The 17,456-nt window shown below is 38.2% G+C and overlaps 1 protein-coding gene across 2 annotated transcripts; it reads right to left on the reverse strand.

The window, feature by feature from the left end:
* Positions 1–1,491: 1,491 nt before the first annotated feature.
* LOC145420715 (scavenger receptor cysteine-rich domain-containing protein DMBT1-like) lies at positions 1,492–14,012 on the reverse strand. Of its 2 annotated transcripts, none has more exons than XM_080290219.1 (17): positions 13,911–14,012; positions 12,807–12,884; positions 12,465–12,491; positions 12,047–12,358; positions 10,360–10,650; positions 9,934–10,248; positions 9,563–9,853; positions 7,959–8,273; positions 7,447–7,746; positions 6,635–6,934; positions 5,320–5,634; positions 4,447–4,755; positions 4,059–4,352; positions 3,636–3,971; positions 3,437–3,544; positions 2,390–2,474; positions 1,492–2,267 (listed from the first exon to the last, which is right to left on the reverse strand). In XM_080290219.1, exons 2-17 carry the CDS (start codon positions 12,856–12,858, stop codon positions 2,120–2,122), a joined length of 3,798 nt encoding a protein of 1,265 aa, XP_080146345.1. In that variant the 5' UTR covers positions 12,859–12,884; positions 13,911–14,012; the 3' UTR covers positions 1,492–2,119. The 2 variants fall into 2 exon arrangements, with proteins under 2 accessions (XP_080146345.1, XP_080146344.1); XM_080290218.1 differs by lacking the exon at positions 13,911–14,012 and adding an exon at positions 13,000–13,150.
* Between the last annotated feature and the right edge of the window lie 3,444 nt (positions 14,013–17,456).

Genomic DNA, 17,456 nt, shown 5'->3' on the forward strand with positions numbered 1-17,456 from the left:
CACATATGAAGCCTTTGACTTCATATACTTACTCATCCATGTCTTTACGGACCTTGCTTTGTGCACTGGTGTGCAGTCATGTTGGAACAGGAAGAGGCCATCCACAAACTATTTCCTCAAAGTTGGGAGGATTACACAGTCCCAAAATGTCTTGGTTTGCTGAAGCATTAGGAGTTCCTTTCACTGGAACTAAGGAGCCAACCAACTCGACCAACAACCCCACTCAACAAAACTTACACTCGGCACAATTTGACAAGTACCATTCTCCTGGGAAGTGTCAAACCCAGACTCGTCCATTGGTTTGCCAGACGTAGAAGTGTCCCTCCAGAGAACACATCCCCACTGCTCTAGAGTTCAACGGTGACCTGCTTTAAACCACTGCAACCAACGCTTTGCATTTCACTTGGTGATATGTAGCGTGGGTGCAGCTCGACCATGGAAACCCACGCCATGGGACTTTCTAAGCAATGTTCTTGATCTAATCTCAAGGCCACATGAACTTTGGAGGTCTGTAGTGATTGACTCTGCAGAAAAATGGGGACCTCTGTGCACTTCAGCATCCACTGACCCCACTCTCTGATTTTATATGGCCTAATTTAATTGCTGTAATCACTTCCACTTTGTTATAATACCACTAGCAGTTGAATGGAATATTTAGTAGTGAGGAAATTCCATGAATGGACTTGTTGCACCGAGCTCATTCACACCCATTCTTTCACAAATCTTTGTAGAAGCAATGTGCATTCCTAGGTGCTTGATTTTATTCACCTCTGGCCATGGAAGTGTTTGAAACACCTGAATTCAATGATTTGGACAGGTGACTGAATACTTGGCAGTACAGTGTGTACGTAGACACTAAAGCTGGTGGGCCTAAATGTCACACCAGGAGGTTCTTTAACACAAGGGGGAGCAAGCGAATCAGAACCCAGGGCACAGACTCAGCAGGTCCAATCAGTAAAGGTTTATTCCCAGAGAAGGAAAACAGGAATAAACACCATTAAAAAAATTGCAAAATAAAAAAAATGTTCTTTAAAAACTAAAATCCAAAATGTCTTGATGCATGCTCAATCATCCAGGTAAGTAAATCCCAGTAAATACCGAGGCATTTTCAGTGGGAGAAACATTTCGTCACTTATCAAACTGACTTCTTCAGACTTCTCCATTTGACACTTTAAATTTTGTTAATCTAAATATATTGTACTTTATGTAGCTTATTTAATCTACAAATGTATTTTGACCAAAGGTCTACTGAGATATTTTTAAATTACAATGAGAATTTTACACAAAAGTTATGTACAACCTAAATATTTATATTTAATGAAATGTGTAAGTTATATATTTTTCCAGTATCGACTAATGATATGCTATTGATATAGTCAGTTTTGATACTCTTTGATACTTGAAGGACCTCTATAACGTATATATTTAATCTGTGATTATGATAATTAAATTATGATGTGCAAATGGACCATGTATAACAAATGACCCATGTTGTATATGAAGTACATATTTATTCTTATACCAGAAAAGATTAAGAAGAAAAAGCAACTCATCATGAAATATAGTCAGTGTTAAAGTCAAACAAGATATTCATAATAGGCATCTTCGTAAAAGTCCTTGAACCTTGAAGTGTGAGAATCACTCAGTGCAGACAAAAATTACCAAATAAAAACACGTGAAAAAGACTTTTGCATGAAAGAGGAATACTCTGACAGGATAAGCATACATGTTATTTTAAACAAATCATTTAAAGTTCTCTTAAAAGACTGGAAACAGCTCAGGTTTAATGAAACAAAGTCTGAAGATTTATGAATTATTTGTTGAAAAAAGAATTTAAAAAACCGACAATCCTTAAACAGTCCTAAAGAGCAACTTCACACAGAATGAAAGTGTTTATTTTGCTGATCTGAAATAGTTTGGTAGTCACTTTGCTGTTGCGTTGAAAACTATGGTTCAGAGTAGGTCATTGCAACATCACTATGGATGTGGTTTAGATGTCAAAAGAGAAATGAAACTTTTTGCAAATATTTCACTAAAGTTCTGCTTTTTAGCCTACTGTTATACTCCTCTTTATATTTACTAAAACCACATTACTGAGGTTATGTTTTCATACATGTTATCATGAAACAACAAGAGGTTCAAGCTCGTAACACACTTTTCCAGCCAGGTCTTCGGGTGCTCTCTCAGCATTGCTATCAGTATCTGCATCAGTTTTACTCTGTTCTGGGCCGGGAGTGCATGGCTCATACAGTTGATTATTCCTCTCTCTGAAGGAGAGAACAAAGAGCACAAAATTGGCAATTATAATCATATCATATATTTTTTAAACTTTCTTAAATTCAAAATATTTGTGCATGTTTGAAATGCATGTTTCATTTTTTCCCCTTACCTTTCATCAAGGGCTACAGTGGTTTTGTCCTCCATTTCTTGTTTTATTGCTGCTCCAAATCTGTTACTAAACTGAACAATGACTTCTGAAAATGGAGCAAACATCACCATAACGTTAGCAGTCCTTTTTTTTAAACATTGGAGTGAACCAATGAACTGATTCAAGGTGCTGCTGAGGATCAACACTGACATTATAAAGAAATAAAGTTGATAACAGTGTAATCAGTTGCTCAGTTACACCTCAAGAAGACAGTGAGCAACAATGCACTGGTTATGAGATTCTGTTGTTTCAGTGTAAATTCACTCTCAGGAGTTATGCATATCACACCAACTGGTCTGGAAAGTACGGTAAATATAAATATCTCTAACAAATGATGACGGTGAGACAGCCAACATATTGCCACTTACAGTCATGTGAAAAAGAAAGTGCACCTTCTTTTAGTTCAAAGGTTTTACTTGTCAAGACATAATGGAAATAATCCAGTCTTTATCAGATCTTAAAATGATCTAACTACAACCTCAGCTAAACTACAAAATATGTCATGTTAAGCCATGTCGATATTTAAATCACAAAAAGTAAGCTGTGTGTGTATTGTGTCTTTTCAGTGTTTCACTTTGCGTACTCTTCTCACAGTTTTCTGCCTTAAAGATGTGATTGAGAAAAGTGAAGGTATTGTTGATATTATAACTTTTTATGAGTTATTAATCCCAAAGGTACAATTTAGTGAATTTTCTGAAATAAAGTTGAAAAGGTTTAGTAGTAAAGTAGTTCCTTAACCAGTTTGATGTGACTGAGCACTGCTCAATTGAAAGATTTCAGTGGGTTTACCAGAGAATAATGCTGGTGTTTATAAAATCAAAACAAGGACTCCAAAGTTGCTTTAAAATACCTAAATAATAATGAGTACATTCATCTCTACAAGTGCCACCTCATACGTTATGCATAGTAGATTTGTCCATTGATAACATCAAAATAGTTTAGAGCACTTTCAAAGACAATATGTATCATAAAAAAGAGGATAATGGAGTTATAAAAACTGTTTCTTACCAGAAACCCCCCACTTCCTTCTCCAGACCAGGAAAATAATAACCACGAGGAGTAGCAAAACTACTAGCACACCCACAACAGCTGCGACAACTGAAGAAGATGAGCTTGCTGTAAGAATAAAAAGAGTTAGACACAACAATAACCATATAAATACTATATAAAGTAATATATATTTATTGTTTTCAATTTCAGATCTTACAGGTAACGGAGATATAAAGGTTCCTTGAAGGAGCAGAAGAGAAGGACATTGCAGAGATGTTAACGCTGTAGTGACACGTGTACGATCCTTGGTCTTTAAAATCTACTGAAGGGAGCTCAAAAGTGGCCAGGTATAAGACTGAGTAGCCAAATGCTGACATTGTTTCAGTATTGTTCGTGTTTAAATTTGTCAAACTGAAGAAACCTCTAGAGTAAATGGAATGAATAGAACAAGTGATGGAGAAGGTGCTGCCTCGGGTGACTGATACTTTGTCGGGACTGTAGACCACCATTGCATGGGGGGACACCAGGGAGATGCTGGGTTTTTCCAGTTTAACTGCAAACAATATAAATATATAAATATATATTAGAAAAAGTCAAATTTCCAACAAGTATACAAAAACTGTGCATGATATTCACTGACCTACAACAGAGAGGTCAGCAGGAATTCCTTGAGGATAGTAGATGATTTGATTGGCCATTTTCTTTTGATATTCACAGTAGTATGAACCCTTCTGACTAAAGTCCACTTTAGGGAAGACAAAGGTTGCAGAAGCTTGATCTGAGAATTTCTCCATTTGAAATGACCCTTGGGTTTTTTTCAGGAGAAATGTACCGCCCATGTGTTCTGTTACTAGCGTGCAGGTAATTTCAACTTTGTCACCCCAGTTTACCTCTACCCCAGGGTTGATCGTGATTTCAGGCTTCTGCAGAGCACCTAAAAGAGAAAATTAATGTTGTGTAACTGCCAACACGGTATTCTTACAAGCAATGAGATCATTTGTTAGTTCAAAATGAGCTATGTCTCTTACCTAAGCAGATAACACTGGCATCTTCACCATGCCCACAGTTATTTTGTCCAAAACCAGGATGTGAACAGTGTGAAAGTGCAGACTCTTGGCCTGAGCATTCCACGTTATCCAGCCATATAGGGCCACTGCCTCTACCAAAATGGGCACTTGCAGGTGCTGAAACGGCATGACCGCAACCAAGCTGTCTGCATACTACATCGGCATCGCTCATTTCCCAATCGTCATCACACACAGTTCCCCACTGTCCTTTATAGAAGACCTCCACTCTGCCGGAGCATTCACCTGAGCCACCCACCAACTGGACTTGTGCTGCATAACAGAGCAGAAAGAGTGAATACAAGTGCAAAGGAAAGTCCTTAAAATAATATTTTTGTATTAATACATGAATCATATAGCTCATATACAGACTTTTGCAACTAATAACAAAATACTGACGTATAATATTACTTATATTATATAGTTTATTAGTTTATTAGTCACTTTAACATTTTAATATGTTTTACATTTTGCTTTTTAATCTATAGAGTAAGATAAGCAGTGCTGTTCATTTAACGGGTTTCAAAATAACTGTAATCACATTACATTTCCCAGTAACGCGGTAATGTAACACATTACTTGGTCAAATCCGGTAATTACATTAGCTACAATTATGTCATTAGCATGTGGTTTCCCAGTTCAAACAGCCTGTTTCTCATCACCTCTAGTTTAAAACACCAAGATGGTGACTACGAAAAACGAGTAATCTCAAGGCTCCATAATAGGACTTCACAAACCAGTTGGTGACACTTGGAGCTACATTCATCTTTTATACTGTCTTTGATGTTAGGAAAAAATATCTGAGAATTTTGAACACACAATGATAAAAGTCTTTACCTGCACAGAGAACACCAGCATCATGTTCATGCCCGCAGGTTGCTCTTGTAAAACCTTTGACTGAGCATTGCTGAAGAGATGTCACATTATCAAAGCATGAAGAGCTAGCCTCCACCACTGGTCCACTGCCTGGGCCGTGAAAAGCAGCACCAGGAGCATTCATGGCACGTCCACACTCCAGCGTCTCGCAAACTGCTTGAGCTTTACTTAGAGTCCAGTCCGTGTCACACACTGTGTGCCACTGCTCGCCATGACGTACCTCCACTCTTCCAGAGCACTCATCGTTACTGTTAGCCACCCGGATAGCCAAGCTTCCTGTGAAGTCAAGTAAACCAAAAATGTAGCCACAGGTGTGGAAGAATAATCAACAAAATAACTGTGATGTGTTTAGGTATATTGTACAGTCTTGATGCATGCTCAATCATCCAGCTAAGTAAATCCCAAAAGGTTTATTCTGTTCATCTGGACGTAACGTTTTCAGAGGGAGAAACATTTCGTTACTCATCCAAGTGACTTCTTCAGTCTCAGCTGACTGCAGGTTTCCCCAGTCTTATAAACAGAACATTGCATAATAACTGAAACCAGCACAACTGAATGAACAATGAGCTGCGAGGTCAATTCTTTGATAATTAAAATGCAAATTGTCATGACCGTTGATCAACAACCACTGATCAAATATTAATGATCAAGGAATGGACCTCATCATGTTCTGTTTATAAGGCTGAGGAGACCTGCAGTCTGCTGAGACTGAAGAAGTCACTTGGATGAGTGACGAAATGTTTCTCCCACTGAAAACGCTACGTGCAAATGAACAGAATCAGCCTTTTGGGATATATTGTACATTATTTAAATTCAGAAGAGCTGCCGACATTACATTCTGGCATTTTTTGTACAAATCTAATTCCTAAAAAGTTGGGACACTGTTTAAAATCTAAGTGAAAACAGAATTCAGTAAGAAAATATTTTATTCACAATAGAACCATGGAAAAAAAAAATCTAATATTTCAACTGACAAAATGTAAGAAAAATATTTGCTATATTTCCAACTGCTCAAAGCATTCCCAGATATAAACATCATCTTGCATGGAAACACATGTTGCTTTAAAACTTATATGCAGCATTTTGATTCTTTCCAGATTTGTAAGCTGCTAATTTCATAGTCATCAATGCTTTTCCAGAAGAATGTCAAATTTTGGTGTTTTCTAGGTTCTATTGTGAATCAACCATGGATTTATAAGATTCTCACATTACTGAATTCTGTTTTTATTGACATTTCACATAGTTTCACAGCCTTTATTGTATGCTTTTCTCTTACCTGTGCAGAAAACACCAGCCAATACAGTGTTGTTGCAAGTCCTGTCTGGATATGGTCTTTGTGGACACTGAGTCAATGTAGACTCTCTTCCATTGCATTCAATTTGATCATTCCAGGTCTGTCCTGTACCAGGGCCAAGCTGAATAAGCTTATGGGGCCTCCCACAATCCAACTGTTTGCACACCACTGTTGCATCATTCATGTCCCAGGATTCAGCACACACAGTCCCCCACTGGTTTTGATCAAAATATTCTACTCTTCCATCGCAACGAGTGGATCCACCATTTAATCTCACGTTACCTGAAAATCATTGTTTTCAAATTAATGTACGTGAAATCCAACTTAGGGGCCAGGTCAGAAACAGAAACACTAAATCCTGTTTACATTGTCTTATCCTTTGTTAAGTTTCAGTGTCTGTGCGTCTGAATTCATGATACTTACACCTGCTGTTTGAAGAGGAGGTTAATCATCTGAACAGATGAGATAACTATGTATTTCATTGTTGCTTTACAAAGTTGCAGGCTAATTATTTTGTGTGCTTATACATCTGTGTGTACGTTGGCTTGCCTGATCCTAGTGACCTTCTTAGAGTACATGCTCAGGCATAGCTCACATGTCTGAACATAGCGACCATGTTTTTGGTATTGGTACCAGATGCATCAACACATGGGTTTCAACTATGAAAAAATATCTGTCTGGTTGTTTGCATCAACACATTAATTGGAACCACTTATATTTAATATTTTTTAAGAAGGCTATCATTGATTCACTGACATTTTGAAACTCTAATTTAATTTGACATAAAGTCTTACCTGAGCATACCACAGAGGCTTCTTCAACACGGTTCGTGGCAGATCTGCTATAGTCTCTAAATGAGCACTGTGTGAGAGAGGTCTCTCTACCATTACAATGGATCTCGTACCCTCTCAGATCTCCACCTTGACCAAATGACCCTGACATCTTGACAGGATCTCCACAATTCATCTCTCTGCACACCACTGTAGCTTCATTCCTCCCCCAGTTGACATTAAGTGCTGGTGACCAGTGTTCACCATGGTGGACCTCCACCCTTCCTGAGCACATGTCAGTCCCATTGATTAGTCGAATGGTAGCTACAAAGCAAAGAGGAGAAAATCAGCAATGAGCTGGTGTTCATATGAAAGAAAAAGTGAATTCATTGAAATCCATGTGATATTCTTATTAGTGTTGTAGAAATAACTACAGTATAATTTATAATAAAATGCTAATCAGAAAAAACAAAACAAAGTAACATCTAAAAGTAAAAAGAAGGCATTGTATGAAATGAAACATCAACAGTTTGTACCTGAACAAATCACTCCTGCATCTTCACCATGACCGCAGTTATTTTCTCCAAAGGAGGAACGTCTGCAGTGCACAAGTGACGTCTCGTTACCTAGACAGTTGACATCATCAAGCCAGATCACTCCTTGGCCTTCACCAAAGAAGGCACTGGATTTGGCAGTCTGAGGTGTTCCACAGTCCATGGCTCTGCACACCACCTCAGCATCTCTGAAGTCCCATTCATCATCACACACTGTTCCCCACTGGCCGTCATGCAGAATCTCCACTCGGCCAGAGCATCGGTCAGTGCCGTTCACAAGCCTTAGTGGTGGTTGACCTGAGGGCACACATTAAGGCATTACCAATAAATATTACAAACTTTCAAATTGATTCTATTAAGCTACATGCAGTTACATGCATATTGTAAAAAACAGACTCATTATTCATTTTGAATAATGAGGGACCCTCTTATGTTAAAGACCTCATAGTACAATACCCGCCCAATAAAGCACTTCTCCCTCAGACTACTGGCTTATTTGTGATTTCCAGGATATTTAAAAGTAGAATGGGAGGCAGAGTCTTCAGCTTTCTGCCCCCTTTCTCCTGTGGAACCAGCTCCCAGTTTGGATTCAAGAGACAGACACCCTATCTGTTTTTAAGATTGGACTAAAAGCTTTCCTATTTTGTTAAAAGTTATAGTTACGGCTAGATCAGGTAAGCCTAAATGCTCTTTAGTTATGTTGCAGTAGACCTGGGCTGCTGGAAGTTGCCCATAATGCATTGACCATTTCTTCTTCACTCACTTCTTTTCACTCTAGATGTGTTTATAGAGACAGACAAACTTGTTTGATAGGATCTGAACTTTTTTCTCTTTGAGAGCAAGTGACTCCAAAGGGTAGTGGTTTATATGTTTTGCTAAAAAGCAAATATTCCTGGTTTGGGCATGGGAGGAGACATGGCACATGTTCTGACCACAGTGTGGTCCCATGTAGGCAGCCCACTGTAGGTTTGCTGAGTGTCCACACATGAACCCCAAGGGTTATATTAGCTAGGATAGTGTTGTAGGATAGTTTAATGTGTTCTGCTGACTTAATAACTGTTCCAGACCTCTAGCATTAAAGTCAGCACAACAACTGTGTGCTAGGAGCTTCATGGCATGAACTTCCATCGCTGAGCAATTCCTGAAACTTTGATGTAACGTGGATGTGGCCCAGGTGGATACAAAGTATAACTTTGGATGGATACAAAGTATAACTTTGGATGGATACAACTTTGTATCCATCCAAAGTTATACTTTGTAGCCACCTGGGCCACGTCCACATTTATACTGTTCCCTACTATTCTTATTCACTCAATATTTTCTTATAATACAAATGACCTTTGCCTTTATAAATTACTAAATGCATAACTAGAAACCATTATGTTATCTTTAACTTGTCAGTGTCTACCACTGGGTTGGTAGATTTATTATTTCTGATGAGCCTCGAACCTTTAATTTAATTTACTGGTAAACAATTAGTAAAAAAAAGATAATGGACAAAAGCTATTCTTCTTAAATAATCAAACATGACGCTTGCTATCCTTGGAAAATGGTGGCACAATTTATCTGTATCTTTAGTCTCTTACCTGCACATGCGAGAGAAACACCTGCACATGATCCCATGTGTTCTTGCAGTTGACATTGGCTGATAGTGCTCACATTACCAGTGCATGTACTTCTGAACCCTCGCAGTGAGCTGTCACCAAAAAAGAAGTTGTTTTGGGATTTTATTGGCACTCCACAGTTGAGCTCCTTACACACAACTGTAGCTTCTTTAAGGCTCCAGTTATTATTACAAAGTTTCCCCCATCGGCCGTCATGGAAAACTTCCAGTCTGCCAGAACAACCATCAGTCCCATTTATCAATCTGACTGTTTCTGCAAAGCAAAATTTGGTGTTGTTAAGAATTTCTTTAAAACTCAGTTTTGAGCAACAAACAGAATAGAGCCTGTGTTACCTGAGCACACGAGACCAGCATCTTCATTGTGGTCACAGTCATGTTCACCAAAACCTCTGTGAGGACATTGAGCAAGGGACTTCTCATGACCAGTGCACTCAATATCATCCAACCAAACCTGATCCTGGCCTCTCCCGAAGTAAGCCTTGTACTTGACTGCGAGAGCATTGCCACAGTTCATCTCTCGACATGCCACAGTTGCTTCTTGCATCCCCCATCTGTCATCACAGACTGTTCCCCATTGTGAGTTATAGTAGATTTCCACTCTACCAGAGCAGCGATTAGTCCCATTCACAAGCCGAATGGGTTGACTGTCTGTTGGGTTAAAAAACATGTTGAGGGTAAGTTTATTCAGCAAGGGGACAGTCTAACAGTGTCAGTTTACAACAAATTAGTGATAGTTTTGTGGGCACAAGTGTGACTTACTTCCACAGACAACAGTAGCATCTTCACAACTTTCATTGACTTTTAGAACTGAGCACTGTGAGACAGAGGTCTCATTTCCAGAGCAGATGGTTTTGACTGCGGTGAGGTCACGTGCTTCTCCAAAATAGGGTGTTTCGGTCTGAGGGAGAGGATCACCGCAGCCGCCCTCTCGGCACACCACCTGAGCTGCTTCTTTGCCCCAGTCACTGCAAACTTTTTTCCACTGACCTTCATGGTAGACTTCCGCTCTGCCATTACAACGAGTGGTTCCATTTGTAAACCGCACATTTTCTGTAAATGATGTTAATAAAAAAAAATGTAATAACGAATATCTCTTAAATATAAAACTAAGAGGTAAGTTGGTGTTAAATAATATGATGGATGGATGGATGGATGGATGGAAGTTTTTTTGTTAAGTTAGCTTGCTAATTTTAAAGCCTTCTTGGCCAGGAGCTGGTTGGTTAAGGCCAGAATCAAAACTGGAGTCAGCTATCACCATCAGACAGGTTTATCTTGTTTGTTTAAGCTGATTTGCTTAGTAATCAGTGATCAGTAATAGGTATACGTGTACTTCCTAGTAAGCCAAATTGTTAATTTACCTGTTTTCATTTGACACTTTCACTAGACATTAAGGGCAAAAATAAATGTTTGTAATAAAGATTAGAAATATTTATTTTGTGTATATTAATGTATATGTTATTATTAGTACTATTATTATTATTATTATATATCATTATAGTCTTGTGTATATGAATGCATATATTGTACATGTTACATTGCACACTGTAAAATATGCTTTAAATGTAGGCCTTCACAACCTTTAAATCTTTATAGCAAGTATCAACACATAATAAATCTATTAAATATCAAATTCCTGGTGTGAACTACTTCAGTAGTCCAAAAAATTGGAGGAAAACATTATTACCTCTTTAGTTGGACATGGCAAGAACAAAAGACTAAAAATGGATGTTTGTGATTGTGTGATAAAATCTGTACTCATATTTTGTGCAAATAAATGAATCTTCTCTATAATATACACAGATAGCTGTCTGTATTTCAATACCAAACACATGAACACATGATTGCATGTTACAATTTATACAGGGTTATGATGGTTTCTACAGCAATATGTAAAATTCAGTTTTATCAGTTATATTTTTGTTTCACAGAAATATAATCACAGAGGAACTTAAAACAGGAGATACTATAATGCCGCAGACTAACATAAGTGCTGTGTTAGCTGTTTTTTTAGTTGTGCAGTATTTCTCAATTTCAACTACAGTTCCACATTTCATGGAGAGGGACATTTGGGGGTTTTGCTGAGCTGACACCTTGCTCATATGAAGGAATTCTACGTGACTGCAGTCAGTGGTAATGATAATGGTTAGTACAGTGCTTGCTTAGCTTAGCAGAAAAATCAGAGAATAGTGGAAACAGCCAGATTGTCCGAGAATGACAAAATCCACCTTCTCAACTAGTGTAACATTTCATGTGTTGCTTGTTTCATCTTTAAAAAAATCATATGTAAACATGTTGAATTCATCAAAACGATATTATTTTTGAAGCTAAAGTAAAGTTCTTAATACATGTGTATAAGGAAAAACAAATACACAAACATCTTCTTTGAGAAAATGCTATTTGATAAAGTTAAACCTCACATCTGAAGTCAAACATTATTTAGGCTTACCTGAACAGACCACTCCTGCATCTTCACTATGGCCACAGTTATTTTGCCCAAAAGGTCTGTGTTGACACTTAAGGATGGAAGACTCATGGCCAACACACTGTACATCATCCAACCAGATCTCATCTTTTCCTTGTCCAAAGAAAGCACCTTTTTTGGCCTCCATAGCTGCCCCACAGCTTAGCTCTCGACACACCACCTCAGCATTGGCCATGCTCCACTGATCATCACAGACAGTTCCCCAACTGTCTTGGTAGAAGATCTCCACTCTACCAGAGCAACGCGAAGGTCCGACCAGCCTCATTTTCTCACATTCTGGATATGAGAAAAACAAAACCACAAAGGATGCACAATGTGTCGCCTTGGCCATAAAGCCATTACAATTATTATTTTTTTAAATATTTGTGTGTTACTTACTGACCAGTAAACTGTAGAAAACTCAAGAGGCCTGCAGCAGAAATAGCAAAATGATGTGATTAAGCCTGACAGGCCTGATATGTAAATCTAGATATATCCTTCAGTTAACAGCCTATACTGCAGTCATAGCTATAATATGTGAAATATATTATAAATATGGAACAGTCGGGGATATTTTCTAATTGATCCAGTAAAGCATATTTAACACGTTCAGTCATCCAGGAGTATTTCAGTGCAGACACTAAAACTCCCATTGGTCACTTATGATGTTAACAAGCAATCAAACTATGTCCACTCAAGAAAAAACACAAGAAGTCAGACTGAGAAAAAACCTCCAGTAACTTACCAAGAGACAAGTAAAAAACAAAATGTCGTTTTTCATCCGAAATGAGGATCATATTTGGTCTTCAGTGTTGATCAAATGCTGTAAAATATTTTTGTAAAATTAAAACAGTGGCTTTACGTCTCCTCCTGTGTTTAGAAAAGCTTTTTAAAGCCCTTTTGTTTTTATCCAGAAGGTGATCATATAGTGCTCTTACCTTTTAAATTCACAATGTCTAGAACACTGTTAAAATGAAATCAAAATTTAAACGAACTTGCTCATGTTTGAAATACCCTAAGGATAAAAGCCCCATGAACATATCCAGTAATTGTTATGAATCAAAAGGGACCACCTGGACTTGGACTGCAAACTGGATCCATGTTGACATTTTGATCAATCATTAAAGGGGAGATGATGAGAGGGGATTTTGTTTTTTACACAATGCCTACATTACTATTTAAAAAAAAAACAGGTGTGAAATTGAGCAGAAAGAGAAACAACAATTTAACATTATGCTGGAAAAGAATTATAACAGTAAGAATTGTTTTTGCACGCAACATAGATAATTGGGAAATAGAGATCACAGGGACGATTTTTGTGAAATATCGATTGGTGAACTTGACCACTGACCACCCTCTTTACCTGCCTCCTCCCACCTCTGGTTATCATTCACAGCAGTGCTTTCATCTTTCATTTGTACATGTTGCAACAATCCTTTTATTTAATTCCACTAAGCAGGATGAACTCATGTGCATACAACCTTTTTTTTTAATAAAACAAAATAAAAAATTCTACATCACAGATTCTCTTAGGAAGCCTCAAGACAAAAGCTGATTTCAGATATTTGACTTGAATACACAGCTTAATTATAGTTGTTTTCAGTATCACAATAACTTTTACACATGTTAGTGGAATTTCAATTTTCATATATATCATATATTAATGCTGATTTGGCACTTTGTGCTTACAGTGTGATATTCTGAACCTGGATTATTGTGCAGGATATCTCTATTCTCCTCTCTGTACATCTAACACAGCATAAGAAAGAAGTATTTTGTTATGTTAGATGAACCAAACTTTAAACTTTAAATAAGCTATTTGAATATATTTTGCAAATAATGTTCTTACCTTTAAAATAGATTATTGTAGGTTTTGTTCATCAGTATAATGAAGAATAACTCTGGTTTGAGATACCAGATCTCAACTTGCTGAAGTTTGTTCCTTCACTAAACTGTTCAGACCCAGTTCTTGTCCTGTATTTTATTATTCAAGGCGTTCTCATCTGGGATTGGGTATGCAAAGCACTTCCTGTTGTGAAACTCTGAGTCTCAGTCAGTCTTATAAATCTGTTCTTCTTTTGTTGTAAATACTAAAAGCATATATTACTTTAGTTAGTCAGATTAATAAGAAATTGATGACTAATCATTGCTTTAAAATGACCTTTCGATAAAATGTTTTGTTGTTTTCTAAGAACGCTGTGTTCATTCTTTACTTGCTATTTCCTAATTAATTTGTCCATTCAGCATTTAAGTTGATTTTGGCTGATTTTGTTATCTGTAGTCACACAGAGCAATTTCCGTCACATTATCTTAACTTCCTCTTTTTCCAGCCTATGTTTCTCAATGTATTCCTTACTTTTCCTTCATATTTGCTTTCCTGAAAGAAAACAACATTTTAACAAGGAAAATGTCAAATATTGAGAAGAAAGTTAATGGTTTGTTTCCAGTGGGTTGCCATTTACATACTTTTGTTCAAAGAAGAGGGGATCCTACAAAAAAATGGCCCTATCTGCTTTTTTGAGACGTGAGCAACTATTGAGCAATAAGAGGAGATGAGTAGTTGTCCCATTCTTGTCTGATAGGATTATAGCTGCTCAACAATCATGAGTCATCTTTATAGTTTTCATTTCATGGTGTGTTTCAAATGTTTTCAGGTAGTGTAAGGTAGTTCAGCATGTGGAATCTTCTGCAGTGAAGCAATGCTGTTGTAATAGTTGCAGCGTGCCGTTTAGCAGTGTTTCACTGGCATACAGTGGGGCAAAAAAGTATTTAGTCAGCCACCGATTGTGCAAGTTCCCCCACCTAAAATGATGACAGAGGTCAGTCATTTGCACCAGAGGTACACTTCAACTGTGAGAGACAGAATGTGAAAAAAAAAAAAATCCATGAATCCACATGGTAGGATTTGTAAAGAATTTATTCGTAAATCAGGGTGGAAAATAAGTATTTGGTCAATAACAAAAATACAACTCAATACTTTGTAACATAACCTTTGTTGGCAATAACAGAGGTCAAACGTTTACTATAGGTCTTTACCAGGTTTGCACACACAGTAGCTGGTATTTTGGCCCATTCCTCCATGCAGATCTTCTCGAGAGCAGTGATGTTTTGGGGCTGTCGCCGAGCAACACGGACTTTCAACTCCCGCCACAGATTTTCTATGGGGTTGAGGTCTGGAGACTGGCTAGGCCACTCCAGGACTTTCAAATGCTTCTTACGGAGCCACTCCTTTGTTGCCCGGGCGGTGTGTTTTGGATCATTGTCATGTTGGAAGACCCAGCCTCGTTTCATCTTCAAAGTTCTCACTGATGGAAGGAGGTTTTGGCTCAAAATCTCACGATACATGGCCCCATTCATTCTGTCCTTAACACGGATCAGTCGTCCTGTCCCCTTGGCAGAAAAACAGCCCCATAGCATGATGTTTCCACCCCCATGCTTCACAGTAGGTATGGTGTTCTTGGGATGCAACTCAGTATTCTTCTTCCTCCAAACACGACCAGTTGAGTTTATACCAAAAAGTTCTACTTTGGTTTCATCTGACCACATGACATTCTCCCAATCCTCTGCTGTATCATCCATGTGCTCTCTGGCAAACTTCAGACGGGCCTGGACATGCACTGGCTTCAGCAGCGGAACACGTCTGGCACTGCGGGATTTGATTCCCTGCCGTTGTAGTGTGTTACTGATGGTGACCTTTGTTACTTTGGTCCCAGCTCTCTGCAGGTCATTCACCAGGTCCCCCCGTGTGGTTCTGGGATCTTTGCTCACCGTTCTCATGATCATTTTGACCCCACGGGATGAGATCTTGCGTGGAGCCCCAGATCGAGGGAGATTATCAGTGGTCTTGTATGTCTTCCATTTTCTGATGATTGCTCCCACAGTTGATTTTTTCACACCAAGCTGCTTGCCTATTGTAGATTCACTCTTCCCAGTCTGGTGCAGGTCTACAATACTTTTCCTGGTGTCCTTCGAAAGCTCTTTGGTCTTGGCCATGGCGGAGTTTGGAGTCTGACTGTTTGAGGCTGTGGACAGGTGTCTTTTATACAGATGATGAGTTCAAACAGGTGCCATTCATACAGGTAACGAGTGGGGGACAGAAAAGCTTCTTACAGAAGACGTTACAGGTCTGTGAGAGCCAGAGATTTTCCTTGTTTGAGGTGACCAAATACTTATTTTCCACCCTAATTTACGAATAAATTCTTTACAAATCCTACCATGTGAATTCATGGATTTCTTTTTCACATTCTGTCTCTCACAGTTGAAGTGTACCTCTGGTGCAAATTACTGACCTCTGTCATCATTTTAAGTGGGGGAACTTGCACAATCGGTGGCTGACTAAATACTTTTTTGCCCCACTGTATGCAAGGCCTTACCTGAAAAAGACATTGTCTAGGTGGGAGCATATGTTGCTCTAAAACCTAGTGTTTACTTTTCACTGCACGGATGGTGAGTTTCCATTGCAAGCTGCCAATTCCATAGGCTCTAATGCAACCTGTACCATCAGGGATGCGGGCTTTTGAACTAAATGTTCATAACAAGCTGGATGGTCCCTCTGTTCTTTAGTCTGGAGGACGTGTTGTCCATGTTTTCCAAAAATAATTTAAAATTTTGATTCCTTTGACCAAAGACCAATATTCCACTTTGTCTTAGTCTATTTTAATTGAGCTTTGACCAAGATAAGACTGTTCATAGATGACTTCTTCTTAGCATGGCAGTGCTTTAACCTGCACTTGTGGATGCTACAGTGAGCTTTTCCACACTGACTTATTTTTGTATATCCTATGATATACTGTGAATCAATTTTTGTCAGACAGAAAAATCCAATGTGGTTAGCAAAGGTTATCATTGTCCCCTCACAGCAATAAACTTATGGGTTTGAATCTTGAAGTTTGCATGTTCCTTTGTGTCCTCTCTAGAGGTACTCTGGTCTTCTCCCACAGTTCAAAGACATGCATGTTAAGTTAACTGTTAATTGTAAATTGACTATAGGTGTGTTTGTGAGAATGGTTTTCTGTCTCTCTTAATTAGTTTTGCAACAGACTGGTGATAGCTAGGAAAATGGGTGGATGACTGGCCAGATATTTCAGCTTTGTTTGGTTTGTGGTTGTGCTTAGACTTGTGGCCAAAGTCTATGCTTATGTTTTCACATATTGCATAAAATGAAATCACATAGTAGGTTTATTACTTTAAAATTCATGTGTGTATTTCTATAACACTCTCCATTCATTTCTTTATACTTCAAAACCAGAGTTTAGCATCTTCAGTCGGATGTGTGGGAATAAAGTGATAGAAAAAAATAGATACATTTGTTTGTCTATTCAGTTTTATATTATTTGTTACAAAGTCTTATTGCCTCAGACTTGGTAACACATAAAACAGTCCTCAGAGGGAAGTA

This window comes from Astatotilapia calliptera, chromosome 15, assembly GCF_964374335.1.
Source record: "Astatotilapia calliptera chromosome 15, fAstCal68.1, whole genome shotgun sequence".
Lineage (NCBI taxonomy): Eukaryota > Metazoa > Chordata > Actinopteri > Cichliformes > Cichlidae > Astatotilapia > Astatotilapia calliptera.